Source organism: Budorcas taxicolor, chromosome 2, assembly GCF_023091745.1.
Source record: "Budorcas taxicolor isolate Tak-1 chromosome 2, Takin1.1, whole genome shotgun sequence".
Lineage (NCBI taxonomy): Eukaryota > Metazoa > Chordata > Mammalia > Artiodactyla > Bovidae > Budorcas > Budorcas taxicolor.
Genome location: NC_068911.1, coordinates 132,365,559 through 132,384,782, shown reverse-complemented (window position 1 = coordinate 132,384,782; position 19,224 = coordinate 132,365,559). Strand labels below are relative to the sequence as shown.

Sequence of the window (19,224 nt, the reverse complement as noted above, 5' to 3'; positions counted from 1 at the left end):
ATGATTCATATATGTATGCATACATATTTTCTGTTTTATATTCTTTTTCATCGTGGCTTATTACAAGATACTGTGCTATACAGTAGGACCTTGTTGTTTGTCTATTTTATGTATAGCAGTTTGCATCTGCCAATCTCAAACACCTAATTTAGCCCTCCCTTTCCCTTTCCCCTTTGATAACCATAAATCTGTTTTCTATATCTGTGAGTCTGTTTCTGTTTTGTAAACAAGTTCATTTGTATCATATTTTAAATTCTACATATAAGTGATATGACGTTTGCCTTTCTCTGTTGGACTTACTTAACTTAGTATGATCATCTCCAGGTCCATCTGTGTTGCTGCAAATGGTGGTATTTCATTCTTTTTCATGACCGAATAGTATTCCATTGTGTGTATAGGAAATTAGTGTTGAAAATTCTTATCCCTCTTGCTTCTGCATGTATTAATTTGGAGATTTTTGTCTTAGAAGCAAGAAAGAAAAGTGAAAGTGAAGTTGCTCAGTCGTCTCTGACTCTTTGCGACCCCATGGAGTGTAGCCTACCAGGTTCCTCTGTCCATGGGATTTTCCAGGCAGTAATCCTGGAGTGGGTTGCCATTTCCTTCTCCAGGGGATCTTCCCAACCCAGGGATCGAACCTGGGTCTCCTGACTTGTAGACAGACGCTTTACCATCTGAGCCACCAGGGAAGTCAAATCATTATTAATATTTCAGGTTGCTTAGTCCAAGTGGAAAGTAGGGTAACTTAAGGCAGAACTGACTTTTAATTTCAGAAAGAGAATTAATACCTAGATTGTACAACATTTTCTGGAAGACAGGTGTCTCACTTGTTGCTTCTTTCTGAAAACATGACAAGAAATCAGGATTTTCTTAGAATCATTTCACCAGTAGGGTAGTTTTATATACCTGCCCTATCTTGGCCTTTCCTTGGGCATGTATGCATGCAGACACACACTTGTTAACATTTTTTTCTAGCTTCATTGTATGGCCTATTTTATTCCTATTTATAAAGACTTTTCTAATCAAAGTAATGACAACCAAATTGGCAGAACTATCAGATGGCATACCTTTTGTAAGTTTCTTATAGTAAAATTGTCTTAAATGGTGTTTTGGGTTGTGATTACCTCCTGGAGTGCTGGTAACTATGTGATGTATATTCCTGTGACATTTGGTTCACCATCTTATAATATATTACTTTCTAAAAAAAAATTTGCCTACCTTACCCTGAGGATTGTTGGCCAACTAGAGGTAGTAGTGTGTTTCTTTTATATCCAATGCCTTTTGGCCTATTGGCCAAACATGGCCTATTTAGCCAGAGATTACAAATCTGATAGTATTTCTTTGCATTAATATTCCCCTAAGTGGAAATGTCTTTGGCATCTACTTTTTAGAATTTGGGGTTATCTCCATCTCTTGTAAGACTCAGAAGTTAACAGCTCAGCTCTTTCTGAGGTATCATCCTAGGGCCTGATCTCATATTGCCCTGAGAAGGGATGTTACCTGGGAATGCCTTTACGTGATAATCTAACAAGTGTGCAGAATGGAGGGGCTTCCCAGGTGGCTCAGTGGTGAAGAATCCACCTGCCAATGCAGGAGACCCAAATTCAATCCCTAGGTCAGGAAGATTCCCTGGAGAAGGAAATGGCAACTCCAGTATTCTTGCCTGGGAAATCCCACGATCAGAGGAGCCTGGAGGGCTGCAGGCCACAGGTTCCCAAAGAGTCAGCCACAACTGAGCAGCTGAGCACACCTGCACATGCAGGATGGAAATGGATCCGCTTTTGCCTCAAGTACTGTGACGTCCAAACTCAGGTCTCTAGCCTTTTTCTTGAGTCCATACTACTTTTCTTTCGACTTGTCAGCATTTGTCTTTTCTTTTGGAGTTCTCTGTGAGCAAAGCACACAAAAACATTAAGTTTCTGTGTAAAGCATTCTGTTTGGATTTGTCACATAGTCAGAAGGTATCTGAGCCTATCATGGTGTTCTCTGAGGTGTGCTGTGGCCCTTCACCCGACTGCAGCCACACTTTGTCGCTTCAGTGGTGGAATTGGAGTGTCCCCATGAGGGCATCTCATAAAAAGGTTTGGGTGCCCTCTGGTACACATGCAAGGAAAGCTATTAAGTGTGTGGATTGGGAAGCTGATAGAGGGTTAACACAAGTTAGAGCCACTTGCTTTGTGTCTTTTTTTTTTTTTTCCCCACAAGTAACATCTATATTGAAAACAGTGGCCGGTCACACAGAAATTCAGCCAAACTTTTTTTTTTTAAGTCGATGTAAATCTCCCATGCTGTTTAAATGTCGGAACTAAATTTACCAAACTTGGCAGATTTGTAAAGCTGAGCAGGACTGCCAAGTGTTCCCAGTTTCAAGCAGAGAGAGTTCTAACAGTTCCTGAAATACTTGTAGGAGGCACCTGGTGGTAATTGCAGTTTCACAATTCTTCCCAAGCGCCTACCTTGCTAGCTGGCATCTCTGTACACTGCTGATTATTACAGTGATGATAAAGTGTCAGAATAGAATGGTTCAAAATAACGCAGAGCCCCCAGGAGCCAAGCACAATCCCTCCAAATCTTCTTGCTTGAGAATTGTCAGGAATTAGACCGAGGTTCTTGACATCACAGCCAGCTGGTTATACCAAACAAAGGGGAAGGGTGCAGGGGTGGGGTGCTCCAGACAGAAGCCGCACCACATACCTGCATATGTAACGTGGCCTACTTTTTTTTTTTTTTTTCCTTTTAATCAGGGGTTGTTGTCTGAGATTCTGCGGAAGGAAGAAGACCCTCGGACAGCATCTCAGTCTCTTTTAGTAAACCTGAGAGCCATGCAGAATTTCCTCAACCTGCCTGAAGTGGAGCGGGACCGCATATACCAGGATGAGAGAGAGCGGAGCATGAACCCCAATGTGAGCATGGTCTCGTCAGCCTCCAGCAGTCCCAGCTCCTCCCGAACCCCTCAGGTGAGATATTCCCTCCACTGACTTTTCACTCTTTGCCTTAGAAACATCTTGCCTTCACTGATACTTTGTTTTCCCTCAAAACCTAAGAGATATAATTCTAGGACTTCTTAATCTGCTGAACATGTGGGTTAGAGAATGTGAACCTCTGACCCTATACTAGTGGTTATCCTCTACTGTATCATCCATGCCATTTCTCTCCTTTTAAAAAAGTCCCATTCTTCCATATGTGGCGGGGGTGGGTGGAAGGATAACCGCTAGATGTCTGCATAGAGTTGGTTGGTTATCAAAGAAGGAACTAGGGGATTAGTGTTGAGGCTAAGTTTGCATAGGCAGCACACTGCTCTTCCTCCAATTATGTATTTATTTGGATGGAGATAGAGTAGTTGGGGGCTGGGGACAGCTAGAGTAGTCCGAGTTCTGCTTAATGGAACCTGAAAGAAACGAAATCCGTGAGGAACCTGTGTGACGGAAGCAGGCATATGCTGTGGCTAGATCACAACGACTGCGAGCTCATTCAGTGACTCTGTAGAAAATGGTGGGAAGGTAGACCATGTTCTCTTTCCTGCAGTGATTCCCACAGGATCCTGGCTCAGCTTTCCATCCTTCTTTCATCCGCACTTTAACAGCACTCTGTTCTCAGGTCCTTCTGCAAATGCATACATCTGTTAATAGTAGTGTGTGCTTTAAAGATGTTAACTGAAGGGTCAAGTTCTCAAGTAGCCAAGAGTCATCTCCAACTCAGATCTGAGCACACTCCTTCTTAGCCCACTCCCTACTTCCCTTCTAGGGCTTCCCTGGCGGCTCAGATGGTAAAGAATCCACCTGCAATGCAGGAGTCCTGTGTTTGATCCCTGGGTTGAGGAGATCCCCCTGGAGGAGGGCATGGCAACCCACTCCAGTATTCTTGCCTGGAGGATCCCCATGGACAGAGGAGCCTGATGGGCTACAGTCCACGGGGTTGCAAAGACTAGGACACGACTGAGAGACTTCTAAGCACAGCACAGCTACTTCCCTTAGGCTTCTCAGGTGGATAAGTGGTAAAGAATCTGCCTGCCAGTGCAGGAGACACAAGAGACTCGTGTTCAGTCCCTGGGTCAGATAGATCTCCTTGAAAAGGATGGCAACTCCAGTATTCTTACCTGGGAAAGCCCATGGACAGAGAACCCTGGCGGGCTACAATCCTGGGGTCACAGTAAGACACGACTTAGCGACTAAGCACGCACACACACAGTGCTTCCCGTAAACTTTTACTCATCAGCGGATTTATAGTAGTCATCTCATTTACTGTTGCTGGCATGGTTTCAAGTTCCTTCTTGAGTTATAGTTTTCAAACCAAATATTTAACAGTTGTACATTTGTACAAATCAGAAAATTGGGTATGCTGAAATGTGATTTTTTTTTTTTTGGCTTAGATACATATAGTTTTGGGTTTAGGAGTTTGTTTTCTGGCAAGGTCTAAGGAACTGATTAAGCAGAATTTTATTCTAATAGAAATATTTGAGCTTTTTCAAGTACATTCATTTTTTTTTTTCACACATCTTAACTCTCTTTATATTTTTACACTCTGCAATAGATTTTTAATTGAAGATCATTTTCTATCATGAACTGCCAAATTGTGATACTTAGACCTTAGTGAATTATGAATTTTAGTTACTGTTAAACCAAAACTAAGACGCTTGACTGCTTACTTTGGACCAGTGAAGCCAAGTTTTTTTACTTTTATTTTTTTAAATTTTGGGGCATACATGTTGAGCTATTGAGTTGGGTGAGTTGTTAATTTGCACTAATATTTACTTCTATTAAATTCACCAACATTTTTGCCACTTTTGAAGCCCATTAAGCTATTACAGAAGAATCCAGCCATGCTTCATGGCCATTTAACTGGGCAACTTTTCTCAGAAAGTCACTCCTTCTTGTTAGAAAATCACACATGTCTGTGTGTTTTGTTTTCCACTCCTTCATAATATTTTTCTAACAAGATTATATCTTAGGCATCTTTTCAAAGACCTGGTAGCTTTCAGAGCCAGACCAACTTACAAGGCTACACAGTTAAGGCCAATATTTTGTTTTTTTTGAGCAGAAGAAAATCCCATTTAGAAAATTCCTAGATAAAGGTGTCCTTTTAGAGACAAGTTTAACAGGGAAATTGATCATTTAATTTCACAGTTTGGAGATTTTTGAAAATAAATGTTAAATATTTTTCTCAAAATATATTTGAGAACATGGTCATGGCACTGACATTTTTACATTGTCTGGAACATCCTTCTTTTTCTGCTGGTTAAGCACTGAGAGAATTATTAAAGATGTTTAAAACATTTCATGATTATCTACTTAACCAAAATCCTTTACAGAACCATCTCAGTGGTGTAGATACAGATTACTGTAAGGCTTTCATTGTGCAAACAAATGTCAGAGAGGTGCCACTGGTTCAGTCTTTGAGTTGGAGCCAGCATTCCAGGGCACACACACACAAGGTCTTGCATAGGTCCATGGAGATTATTTTCCAGACCCAATAGCACTTTATTACTGGTTTAAAACAAATTGAAGAAATTTCAACTTCAACCCCTACAGTCTCTTCTAATAATCCTTCAACTGGCCAGTATTCTTCAGTGCATTTATTGATAACAAAGCAACAGAAAAGGATAAGAATGGTCATTTATTGAGCACTTATTGTATCATGTATTGTGAACATTTTGCATGGATTTGGATCCTCACCATTTTGCATTGTTGTTCCCATTTTACAGATAAGGAAACTGAGGTTTGGGTAGGTTAAATATCTCATGTAAGGTAATATAAGTGATTGGTAGAGTTAGGATTTCAGTTCTGATTATTCTGATTCCAAGGTCTGGGGCCCTGAGCATATATTTCTGTGCTTTGACTTTAGCTGTCAGTATTCCAGAAAAGATTTGATCAGTTAGTTAACATGATGTTAAGTCAGTGAGGCTAATGAAAAAACCTGCATTGAGAAAGGCAGAAATGGTATGCTAAAACATGCACTCAGTAGGGAAAACACTCTGGATTAACTAGAAGTTTAAAGAAGAAAAAGGAGTCTTCTTGAAAAAGATGGGAGAGGATTAGAGTGTTATGGGAAGACCTCAAACTCCAGGGCAAGAAGAAAAGTATAAAAACAGCACCAGTGTAAACTGGAGGTTTTGGAGGCAGAGTAGCACAGTGGTCTATGAACTTGTGCTTTGGAGCCTGAGAGACTTGAGTTCAGATCATGGTTATTTCACTTGCTGCTGCCTATCCTTCCAGCAAATTATCTTCTTCTATTTTCAGTTGTCTTCATCTCTAAAGTGAAAATAATAATGTTTAACTCATTGTGTTCTTAAAAAGAATAAAATGTGATGACAAAGTAAAACACTTTCTGGAATGCCTGGCACATAAAAAGCATGTGTATCAGTTATTCTTATTATTACTTTTCAGTAATTAGAAAACAATATGAGACAGGAAGGTCACAGGAGAATGGCAGAAGTCACTGAGTGCTTGTAGGAACCCAAGCTTTCTTTTAAAGTTAGGATGTGACTCTGGCTTCAGGACGTCATTGAGAATGATCCCATGGTGTCCACACTGTATGCCATGTCTCTAAACCCTGCATACTATCAATCCAGTGGGGAAACAGCTCAGGACATCCACAGAGGGAAATTAGCGGTTTAGGGTTTTAGGGTGGGTGGGAACAAAAAGAAAAAAGCTCACTTTAGACCAAATCAGCTGGCGGTGCTCAGGAATCTGAAGGTGGGGGCAGACTTTCCTTGTCTGGTGGCCCTGGGTTCTGAGAAGGCTGCCCAGCCCCCGCGCCTTACACACCATAGTTTTCTGGATCAAGTAGGTTCAAACATTTTAGGGTTATCCTAACTCCAAGAAGTACAGACACCTTTTATATTGTCCTTCATTTGTCTCTGAAGCTGATGGGAAATCATTCAATTAAAATGAGCATGGCAGAATACATAAAACCACAATATGAGTTTAAGAAAATGAAAACAGCACTTCAAAGGCATTCTGAAGCCTATTTTTATGAAATGAAATTTTGTTTCATTTCCACTGATTTCCTAGGTGAAATTAGGTGACTGTCTGGGTAGCATAATGATGATAATGGGGGGAAGCCATACATACTCAAATGACATACGTAGAGCTTTAATAAAGAATGAGAGAGACTCAGGGGAGTGCATTAAATTGAGTAATAATTTATTATTTAGAGACCTCTACCCATTTACTCATTTTTTTTTTTTCCTGGAAGATTGACTCTTCCTCTAAGGTGTTCTGTTTTCAGAAGGAAAAAAGTAACCGTGTGTGTGTTCTGCATGTTTGTGTTGCAGTTAGGTGATGGCTTGAGTTTGGTACCCGGCGTAGCCATCCTACCTGTGAACCGTCTCCGCTACAGTGAGGGGAACAACAGGGTTGACAGGACTCTGCATGTCCTATAGGAATGCACTGCAATTATTTCCAATCACAATTAACCTGATTAGAATAATGGACAGGAAGTGTCCCTCTGTAGCTAATGTGGTTTGGCATCAGCTGACTGAAATCCTTTGATAATTTCTGCACAGATGGCTGGGCTGAATGCAGCACTTTTTAAATTATTATTTTCATGGTCTCTTGGTAGGCCAAAACCTCGACACCGACAACAGACCTCCCCATTAAGGTGGACGGCGCCAACGTCAACATCACAGCTGCCATTTATGATGAGATCCAACAGGAGATGAAAAGGGCCAAGGTGTCTCAAGCCCTGTTTGCCAAAGTGGCTGCAAATAAAAGTCAGGTGAGTGGATTTTTAAAGAGCAAAAGTGAGGCTGGAATTAGACTGTTCTCCTCCTCCCACCAATAAAAATACATCTGTTCCTATAATAATAATAACAATAATAATCCCTAGGGAACCTGTCACATTCTTGCCTTTTGCGCTACAGTTTGCTTTTATTCCCATCAGAGTTCACAATAAAGACTAAGTCAAAACCCAGATTTTTTTTCAAGTTTTTTTCATTTTTTCAAAAAGAATCAGCCTTGAGGGATATCTCTCCCAATTCTGAATATTGCTATGTATGCTTTTTTTCTTTCTTTTGGGTATTTGAGCAAAACTCAGTGTGTTCAGAATAGCATCTTCCTGAGAACAAGTTTTAGCCAGGTCTCGTCACCTCTCTTATTCCCACCAGGGGAATGGATGACTTTGTTATAATAACTGCTTTTCAACCTAGCCCCAGAGACACCTTGCAATGTCAGGTGTTTCTTTTATGTAGAGAATACAGTTGTTTTTCCAGGAGAAAACGCACACTGGGGACTGCAGAGTGAGTGCTGAGATCTTTAACAGAAAAACAGAGAAGCTTATCCAGTAGAATTTTGCAGAGTGCTGCGATTGTGGGGAATGGAATGCTCCCGGGAGAAAGTAGACAGATGCTTAGGTTTTTTATTTCTGAAAGCAGCAACAGTTGAAGGGCGGTACTATCTGGTTCAATTTGTTTAAAGCGACAACTACTGCCCTATCCTAGAATGGGTTATGTTGAGGTGCCTACTTATTTATTTCTGGGTTGAACAATTACTCAGATGCATGGTGAAGGAAACAAAAGTTAGTTAAAGCTTAATTTGAGAGTCCTTTGATTCAGAGCTTGATTTCCTCTGTGGGCTTGCATGACAAATGCTTTCATCCCTACATATGTAAATGATAAAATGGTCCATCCTCTCCTGAACAGATCTGCTTTGTGCTGTAGAGAAAGGAAGTTACTGAATATGTTTTAAGCAAGATGGTTTTTAATGAAAATTAAGTTTTTAAAATGATAGTTAAATTCTATATGTTTACTAATTATACAGTTTGGGGAATAGACTGTTTTTACGTGTAGTTTTGCAGTAACCTAAATTATTTTTCAGATGTTAATAAAAAGAGAACGGTAGAATATTCAGCAATTTTGAGGAGGGTTGAGATATTTGTTTCCCCTATTCAATTTTGATGTCATGATTTTTCCAGATTATTCTTTCTCTTGTCAATGAAATCACTGCAGTGTAGTTGGCTAAGATATCATGTCCAATCATAGTATGAAATACATGAAAAGAAAATACCATAGAGCCTTCTTAAACTGTTAAATGCATAAAATCCCATGTACCACATGGCAAAATATAATGAGAGTTGGAGCTGTTAAACGAATAAAGCTGTTAAATGCATAATGCCACTTGGCAAAACTACTGTGCATTTAATGGTTTTCCACTGTGTAATAAAGGACATATGTGGTAAATGTGCAGTAAGTATAAAACTACACAATTGCTTTTGCAAACCTGCCCCTTAGTCGTGACTTGATGTAAATATCAAAGTTGCACTCAGTCCTCTTTTTATAGCTGCTCTCTAGAAAAACTCAAGGCTATAGTCTAAGAACTTAATTCAGAATGCTTGTCATCTTCCTGTTGACTTGGCACTATTGCCTCTGAAAATAGTGTTGACTCCGGCCTCCCCAAGTAGTTCAGGTGGCTGATTGAAAACTGTGTTTGCCAGTTGGCACAAATGTAGCTCTCCAAATTTTTATTGCCTGCAGAACTCAGTAGCCCTGTTTCTGTAGAGCTTGGAGTGAAATATAGTTCTAGGACCTGATGTGTTAAAAGGTGAGATTGAGCCTAAATGGAGATAAGATGCTTTGTTTCCTGTTTGTTTTTCATTAGGGTGGTGATTTCATTCACATTTATGAATAAGGAACTTTATTTGTAAACAGCTGACAGAGATTTGCAAATCAGGTGTTAAGTGTCTTAAAAATGGCACTGTCAAACAAAATAAACTTAGCTGATAGTTTCAAAGGCAATTTAACGTAAGATATTCACTCTGCTTTGTAAGTACTACCAGCATTTGCTTGACAAAAAGCATCCTTAATGAAATCAATGGCATGATGTTGTACCTTGCACTTGTATTTGGTACACGTCCATAAGGGTTGTGTGTGTGTGTGTGTGTGTGTGTGTGTGTGTGTGTGTGTGGAGTGACTGAGGAGGTAAGGGTACTCCATTCTCTTGGAGGTAAAATTAGGATAACCTTGAATAGGAACTCTTGTGAACTGGAGTGGGTTTGAGCCTGGAAGGCCCTGTTCAAACACACATATACTAACCCCTCCTCTTCCATTTTACATGTCTTAAAATAGAAAGGAACCCTCCATTAAATCTCATTCATTCCTTGCTATGAATTGCTGTCATCATAATAAAAATCATAACCTTACACTGCCTGTGTGTTAGGCAAGCTTTGAATGAAGAGTAGGGAAAGGAGAGGACATTTTTAGAGATTGGAGTGGTGGGGCAAGAGGTTCCTCAAGGGCTGTAAGAGTTTAGAAAACAGGCATAGTTGGAGGAGGGGTTCAGACAAGGAACTAAGAGTGACAAACATTTGCAGTTATGCCTGTGGTCCTATTGGTGGAAACTATTACTGGAAAGTGTGTGTTTCCTTAGTGTGTGGGTTGCATCAGGGTGCATTTGTAGGGTCGAAGAGCACCTCTTCATTTAACTGGTGTCCGGCTCCTTTGTCATGGCCAGGCCAGCCCATCATCCAATTCCACTGAGTGCCTCCTGTCTGATCCTTGGCCTTTTCTTCATGTGAGAGAAGCCAAAGAAAGAAAAGCAGGGGGGAAAGTATGCTTACATACATTTCACCTTTTACTTTTGTTTCATTTTCAATTTAGGATCAATTTTAGGTGTTGTGTGTGTGTGTGTGTGGATGTGGGTTCTGAACTCTCTTTTCTTGCTGCAGAATATTCAGATTATTGGTCTTCATGGGATGGGATGAACTATGGTCAATGGTTTTTCTCTGTGAACTAGGAGTGGGGGTCCTCAGTAGGAACCATAGTGTAAAGGCATATGGCATTTCCCTCACAAGTTCAGTATGGCCCTATGTACAAAGGGCCCCCAGAGAATAAGCACCCCATTGTGCAGTCTAAGTGACTAGAGGAACTCTGTGTCCCAGTCCCTCAGATTCTGTGGAGTTACTCTCCCACTGTCCCTTCCTCCCCAAGTGCAGTTTATCACATGTGATCTGGAAAATGGAAATCCAGCAGGGAGCAAACACAGTGACCTGTGTGGGACCCCCACTGCAGTGCTCCAGGGATGGCCATGCGCTTCGTGACAGCATCTTTAGCTACATTTCTTTCTGTTGACATCAGCTGCCCCTTTCCCCAGATGTTAACTCACTATTTCTCTCCTCTCCTGCCTGCTTCTCTTTTTTATATTGCTTTCAGGATTCAACTCATGGAATGCTGAGGTTGATCTGAGGTTGGCTTTATTTTGAAAGGAGAGTGAAACTTTATTATTTTACACCCAAAGAGCCAACTCTACATATGTCTTTTCCTATTAGGTTTGGGTGCAAATAGAGTAGGTAGGGGAGAAGGCAATGGCATCCCACTCCAGTACTCTTGCCTGGAAAACCCCATGGATGGAGGAGCCTGGTAGGCTGCAGTCCATGGGGTCACACAGAATCGGACACGACTGAAGCAGCTTAGCTGCAGCAGCAGAGTAGGTAGAGGAATGGGAATGGACTTATTCCGGTTCTACTTTGCCTTCGTGGCACAAATAAAGCAAATGAATAAAAATGTTAGAAGGGCACTAGGTTTGCTTTTTTTCTTTTCTCTCTCTCTCTCTTCTCTTTTTTTTTTTTTTTTGGCGGGATAGGAGGGTCTTGCTTTCTATTATAAGGAAGGTAGAGAGAAGCTGAAACACTGCAAAAAAGGGAAATAGACAGCCTGGTTGTAAAGCTCAGTTGGTGGTAATGAAAGGGCCAACCCTAGAGTCTGCTGGTATAAAAGAGGGAGTAATCTTGGAATAAGGGGTGGGGGGAGGGGTACCTCTGAAGGAATGACATTGTAGGATGTCCTCATCATCGCCACCAGGATTTAAAAACCCCTGCCAGTCCTCAAGTTCTGCCCCACATACCTTCCAGGCCCACAAGCTGCAGGAGCTACTGCTAGGATCAGAAATGAAGGAGTCCTCATTCCTACTGCAGAAGAGGGAGGGAGGCACAACTGTGACCCCACAACAGTGGGGAAAAGGAGTTTCTGGCCTTCGGTATACAATTCTGAAATAATTTCCTCCATAGAAGATCTAATTTGACTAACAAGTTAAATGATTTAAAATACACAAGACTCCATAGCAGATCCTTTTAAAGGTAAAAGTAAAGACAGACAACTGTACATAACGAAAAATAATTGGTATATCATTCTGTTTGTTTCCTTCCTTTTACTACTCTTTGCTATTGGAGTTTATATCACATTTAGTATAGTGCTAATGTGTTTTCTTCATTCAATCATGGGTTATCATATTAATTTTTGCTTTTGTATGTCTCGTAAAAATGTCCCAGGCACAAGTTAGTTGTACATATTTCCTTTTTAAAGAAATAACTTCTATTTTATGATTACTTAAGAAATAACATCCTCATTTTATTTTTATTCTTTAATTCAAAGGCATTTCTTTTCTTCTTTAATGCTATTTATTTTGAATAGGTAGCATATGTTCATTATATAAGCTTCAAAAGGGACAAAAGAGTATATAGTGAACAGTCTTCCTCCATCCCTCAGCCCTTAGCCATCCTTAGAGGCAGCCACTGCCAACATTTCTCCTCTATCTTTGGATATACAAGTTTATAGGCTTTCTTTGTCCCTATGCACAAATGACTAGCATACTTTACATACGATTTTTTCTTTACAAATCCTAAAGATCTTTCCATATCAGCACACTTAGTCCTCTTATTCTCTTAAGCTGCTATGTCATATTGGATGGATTGGATGCACCACAGTTTGACTCTCTTCCCTTCATGGGTATGTAAATCATTTCTAGTCCTACCATATTGAAAATAATGATAGGATTTACATTCCAGTGATGTCCTTGCCAGCGATGCTTGAGGGTCGCTGCCTCTATACCTTCACCTAAGGCATTTTGAATGACTCAGCTGACTACAGTTTTGGCCAATATAAAATGTTTATAGTTAACAAAAGCAAAACAAAACCGTGAACAACTGGAAATTCCCACATCTCCCTCTTCCACCAGGTGGGCTCAGCATATGGCTCCACATATGATCCCCAGCTAGCGGTCCTGTGCCCTTGTACCTGCTGCAGCATCTGGGGTCAAAGCTGCATGCTGCCTAACTGCTCCCGCAGGCCCACCTCCTGGCTGGGGCCTGCAGGTTCTGCGATTGCTGCAAAGGCCCATCAAGATGAGGGCCGTGTGTCCTTATGGGTTGTCAGGTGGCAGGAGAGATTGCATACCCCCTGAAATGTCACCTGCAATGCCCCATCCTCATTTGAAAAAATAAAATGAAAAAAGTATAAAGGCAAAATATGAATCGCCCATAATTCCACAATCCGGAGGTAGTTGCTGTTAACCTTTTAGTCTTCTAATGTGTAAGTACGTGTTTGCACATGCGTGTTTATATCCTGGTTGGAATTATACTGTAATAAGACAGTTATAAATAGTAAATTGTTAAACCACCTTTTCTCATGGGAGAGTATATTTATGAATTGTAAAGTATCTTCAGTCTCATTATTTAGTTTCCTAGCCTTTAGAAAATATTACACAAGGATCAATTTTGCCACTTTGCCCTGAAAGTGGTTTGACAGTTACCTTATTTTTTATGTTTCCTTGTGGAGATGGCTTTATCGGGACTAGGATTGCTCAGGCTATTGGGGCTTCCCTGGTGGTTCAGTTGGTAAAGAATCTGTGTACAATGCAGGAGATCTGGGTTCAATCCCTGGCTCAGAAAGGTCCCCTGAAGAAGGAAATGTCAACCCACTCCAGTATTCTTACCTGGAGAATCCCATGGACAGAGGAACTTGGTGGGCTACCGTCCATGGGGTCACAAGAGTCGGACATGACTTAGCATCTAAACCACCACATTGGAAGTAAATGTTTGACTGCCCTGATCTCTGGGAGAAAGAGTGACAGGAAAAACTGGCCGTATGATGCCGCATGTAGAATGAGGTGGTGCTCTCGTCTCACTCCCACTGCTTTTGCTTCTGCCATCTTGTCCTCCGTGTATAAGGCAGACTAAAATGAGGTGTGTGGCCTTGCCTGCCCCTTCCTGATGGGCAGATTTTTTTGAACACATTTTGACAGCCTGTCAAAAAGCAGCTTCTACTCTTGTCAACTGGGGCATGTATACTACAATGTCAGTGCTGTCCACCAAGCTTACATAAAACAAATGAACATATTTACCTTATAATTGCCATTTGAAAAAAATTATTACAGCAAGTAGTAAAGAAATTAGGCTTCTCAGTATTCTCAAATGCCAAATTAAGTGGACAGTGAATAAGTACAGTGATGCCTAAGCATCAAGTCAAACCCTTCACTTTCTTCCTTTTTCTCTCAGCATAATTCAAAGGATTAGATTCTTTTGAGAAATGATCAACAGAAATTCCCTCAAGATCTCAATTTTTACATCATCCCTATAGTGAGGAATTGGGTTCTTCACAGTTGATTAGGTTTATGTTTCATACCCTAAATCTCACCTTTATGGGAACCCTTAATTAGATATCAGTGAAGGTTAATATGTAGAGTTCATATGCAGTTCATAAAGTGTCAGGTACCTTTACCCATTGTGAAAATTTCTGTGCTGGGTCTAAGCACATCTTGACCTATTGCAGAAACCTTTGAGTTGCATTCTTTTGCCTGTTCATGACACAACACTTTTAGAAACTTGCATATGACTTTGAAGCAGATCAGGTTAACATATTAAAAGCCATCTTTCTGAACTCTCCCAGCCTTCTTTTGGAGATGATATTGAGTTAAACCATAGTTCTTACAGTTGGAGAATGTTGGTGCTGTGACTGGTTCCTTCTATTTTGTCATAGGGACCATTTAGTCATCTTGCTTTCACAGGCCGAAGACTAGGATTAGACACACTAGGTCTTAGGGTACAGTCCAAGGAGGCACGCCCTTTCAGAGTACATTTCTTAGTTTTTGCACGTTAGTTGCTTGCATGCCTCACTTTGGTCCCAGTCCTAATCTTTCAAACAAGCTTTATTTCTGGTTTTCTGCTGTGTCTATTTTCCACCCCCCCCCCCCACACACACTTATGAGTTCTTGAGGCAGTGTTCATAATATTAATATATAGTACCTTGTATATAATAATATATATTAATATATATACTTTGTATCATATATATATGTGTGTATATACCCTGTATCATGTATATGTGTGTGTTTGTATATATATATGTGTGTGTGTATATATATGTACCTTGTATTATAAGTATATATGTTATGTATCATAGGTATATTATGGTATATATATATTATAATATATATACCTTATATCACAGGTATCCTGGAATTTGAATCTGAAGTCTGGGGCTAGAAATATTTTGGTTGTTTTCTTCCTGATATTTTAGTCTAGTACATTCTAATGTTAATATGTTTTTAATATTTAGGTGGAGAAGACTCCAGATTCATTCTTCTTTTTGACGGATATAGATTTTTTTCTTAGATGCATGTTCCCATGTATGTGTTTAAGTATGTGTGTACATACTTGTATAAAGTCATCCCAAATCTCTATACTATTATATAGCTATGCATATCCCATATTTCCATGATAAGGAAGGCAACAAGATTTTATGAAATCCCTTCTTAACTTGAGCCCTTTATAACAGAGGTTAAGGAGTTGTTCTGAAATAAAATTTTCATTACTCTCAATTACAGATTCAATCTTTACAAACACATCCATAGAAATGTGAGACACATGCCCAGAGACAGCTGAAAATTAGTCCCCATGAAAATACAGTTTAGAACTTAGTGTACAATTTTGAGGAATAAAAAAAGCAGCAGATCATTTTTACTTATTACATTCAAGGTATACAATAATTAACCTTGAACTGTAACCAAATGCGCAGCACAAATCTTTTTTCAGGTTTAGATGACCTCCTCGTCAGGGATTCATTGAAGCCCTTGACAAGTCTCCCTTGCAGTTTAGCCTTTTATCCATTTCAGTTTTCTTGATTAGGTTATCTTGAATCATTAGGGGGTTTATTTATTTTAATAGACACTTATTGGATTCATGAAAAGAGAATTCAGTGACTAAGAAACAAGAGCTGAATATTATCTGGCTCATTTCACACTTCAGAAGAGTCTCAACCAGCTGAAGAGAAATTCTTTCACAGTTACAAAAGTTTGTTTGGGGACTTTATGTGCTTCCATTTAGAAAGCGAACTGTCTGTGGTTAATAATATGAATTTTCTTTTGAGACACTCGGAAAATGTTTCCTTTTGGTTACATATGCTGACATTTTCTGTATTGAAGATGTGGGTGAGTAAATGGCCTTTTACATGTCTGTTGCAAGAAGCCTTGAGTCATTCTCCTGAAGAGAGCTGTTCATTTGTCAACTTATTCATTCATTGGAGTTCCTAGATGGGCAAAGAGGGTGGGGGCTTCTTACTATTTGTAGACGGAGTTCACTCATCAGCTCTGTGCTAGGTTCCTCAGGGCAAACAGTAATGACTGATAAGACCTTCGTCTACAAAGTGAGTACAACCTTACTTAAGAAGAACAAATTTATTTATTGTATCTCTTTTTGGAGATCAAATCAGTCTGTGGACTTGCATGTGTTTCTTAGCAAGTCCTGGTTTGTATTTGTTCAGAAATGCTTTAAAAACTAGGAAATGTGTCACCTACACAGATTTTCTTTCTTTCTTCTTTTTTTTTTTTTTTAAGGAAAAAAAATGTGGAAACAGGCAGAGGTTGGAGTGATTACCTGTGTCTTGGTGTACGAAAACAAGTAACTTAGTACACAGTGAAATTTCAGTACCACGGACAGGAACCCCACTCGTCCCATCTCCTTCCCCTCCCCCATCACTTAAACCTAAGGCATGGAGCTAGGATTAAAACCCATATCTGATGGGCTCCAAATTCAGACACTAGTCTGTATTATTGTTTTCTGAAAGATCTCCCTGGTCATTTGAATATTCTCAGCATTTGGTGTGTAGCGTGGAAAGTATGTCACATTTATTGTATATTTGAAAATTTTAAACCTTTCTTTTTTTTATAAAGATAATAGATATTGTTCTTCGTCATTCATTTTCAATGTGATAGAGCTTTAAAAATTCTCATTTGAGCAACAGCAGCACACACACACACACGCGTGTACATATGCACAAGTGATTAAAATAATGAGAGTTAAATGATATGGTTTAGTGTTTAGGATACATGTCATTTTTTATTGAACAAAAACTGGAGGATAAAGCCTATGCTGTGTATAATTTACTACTAGCAGGCCATTGTAGAGCCTGATTAATACCCAGCAACATGATTTTACTATGAAAAAGAAAATATATCTAGGCTAAGTGGAGTTCTTAACTTTATCATAGTTTTTTCTCCAAGGACTTCAAGAAGAGAGGAAGGGAGGAATGGAGGAAGGAAATTAAAAATGGAAAGAATATTCCATATATGTGTGTTAGAATACGATATTTCTCTTTCTGACTCACTTCACTCTGTATAATAGGTTCTAGGAGAATGGTACTGAAGAATTTATTTACAGGGCAGCAGGGGAGAAACAGACATAGAGAATAGACTTATGGACATGGGGAGAGGGGAGGAGAGGGTGAGATGTATGGAGACAGTAACATGGATACTTGCATTACCACGTGTAAAATAGATAGCCAACGGGAATTTGCTGTATGGCTCAGGAAACTCAAACAGGGGCTCTATATCAACCTAGAGAGGTGGGATGGGGAGGGAGATGGGAGGGAGGTTCAAAAGGGAGGGGATATATGTATACTTGTGGCTGATTCATGTTGAGGTTTGACAGAACACAACAAAATTCTGTAAAGCAATTATCCTTCAATAAAAAGATAAAAAGAAAAAAAATGTAAAGAAGAAATCAAAGAGTTCTTTGTCATATCAGTTAAAAAGCCTTCAGTGACTCCCATGGCCAATATGATTAAGATGAAATTTCTTTGCATGTTATTCTTTCTAATCTGCCACCCACCTCCATTTCTAGACTGTGCTTTAGCTGCACAAAGTTGCTTCTGATTACCAAATGTGTTATTTTTATAAGCCCCTGCATTTTCTGGTACTGCTTTCTCTGCTTAGAATGTTATTCCAGTCACCTACTCTCCCCACCTGGCGAAACTCATCTTTATCTTTTAAGACCCACATTATGAATCTCTTAACCTGTAGTGACATTTTCCTTGAATTTCATGGTCAGAATTATATCGTTTCCTGTTGGTGATCTCAACTAACCTTTTAAGTAAACAGTAACAATGAAAATTAAATGAATTACAACTTCTCATAGAGGGGATAGAGAATTGAGTCAAGTTTTCCAGCAAAGGGAGTACCATGAGCAAAAGCATGAGGATGAAAATGTATCAAGCCTACTCAGGGATTATGAGTAATTCACAGTGGCCAAAGCACAAAGTCCGTGGGAGAATTGATGGGAGATGAGACCATGAGGGAAAAATAAGAGCAAATTGTGGTTCTTATTGCTGCTGCTTCTAATGTTCCTAAATTGTGAACTAGAGGTGTCTCATTTAAGTAAATCTCAGTAAAACTATCAGTTTACTAAAGGATACACTGTGGGGCCATTATTCATCTTTCAAAAAGGAATAATAATACATTTCTTCAAGTAGTAAGGATTCTTGATACATTTACAACTTTATTTGCTTTGTAAATTTAGATTGATGTACAACTTTTTAGGAACATGTGGGTTGTAAATAAACTATCTCTTGACTGGTGTGAGTGTCACCTCACCTGCATAGTTGGGAAAAGGTGGTCAGAGTTGTTTTCTCTACTGAGGGAAATATATTTGTTTAAGAGGCCGATGAGATGATTAAAATGAAATGTTAATAAGTATTATTTGCTTATGGCCTGAATGCTTGGAACTCTTTAACCATTGATCAAAAGGATGTAGCCTTTGAACTTATATGCTTGCTTTGGGTTCAGAGTTTGAAGGTAAAAGTGTTTAAATTGTAAATTTCTTGGCATCATTACACTTAAGTTCCATGTACATTTTCCTATGTAAGTTCCAGGTATTCTCTATATTTTTTCAAACTTCTTATTTTGAACACATTTTAGACTTGCAGAGACTTTGCAAAATGTTACAGTTTCCATATATTTCTAACCTAGCTTCCCCTGATGTACACTGTATTACCGCAGTGCAGTTATCAAAAGTAGGGAACTACCAGTGTTTTAATACTACCAACTAAAAACGTTATTGTAATTTCACTATTTTAAAATTAATATGCTAAATATTAATAGTATTTCCACTAATTACCTTTTTCGGTGCCAGGACCCCAATCAGGAACCACATTACATTTAGTTATTATTCTTAGCTTTCTGCAGTTTG

The 19,224-nt window shown here is 39.4% G+C and overlaps 1 protein-coding gene across 1 annotated transcript in view; it reads left to right on the top strand.

The window, feature by feature from the left end:
• Positions 1-19,224, top strand: part of SATB2 (SATB homeobox 2) — a 195,525-nt gene that overhangs the window by 140,594 nt on the left and 35,707 nt on the right. The window contains exons 7-8 of the mRNA XM_052635479.1: positions 2,742-2,954; positions 7,558-7,713. Of these exons, the coding sequence (XP_052491439.1) occupies positions 2,742-2,954; positions 7,558-7,713 (369 nt within the window). The remainder of the gene's footprint in view (positions 1-2,741; positions 2,955-7,557; positions 7,714-19,224) is intronic.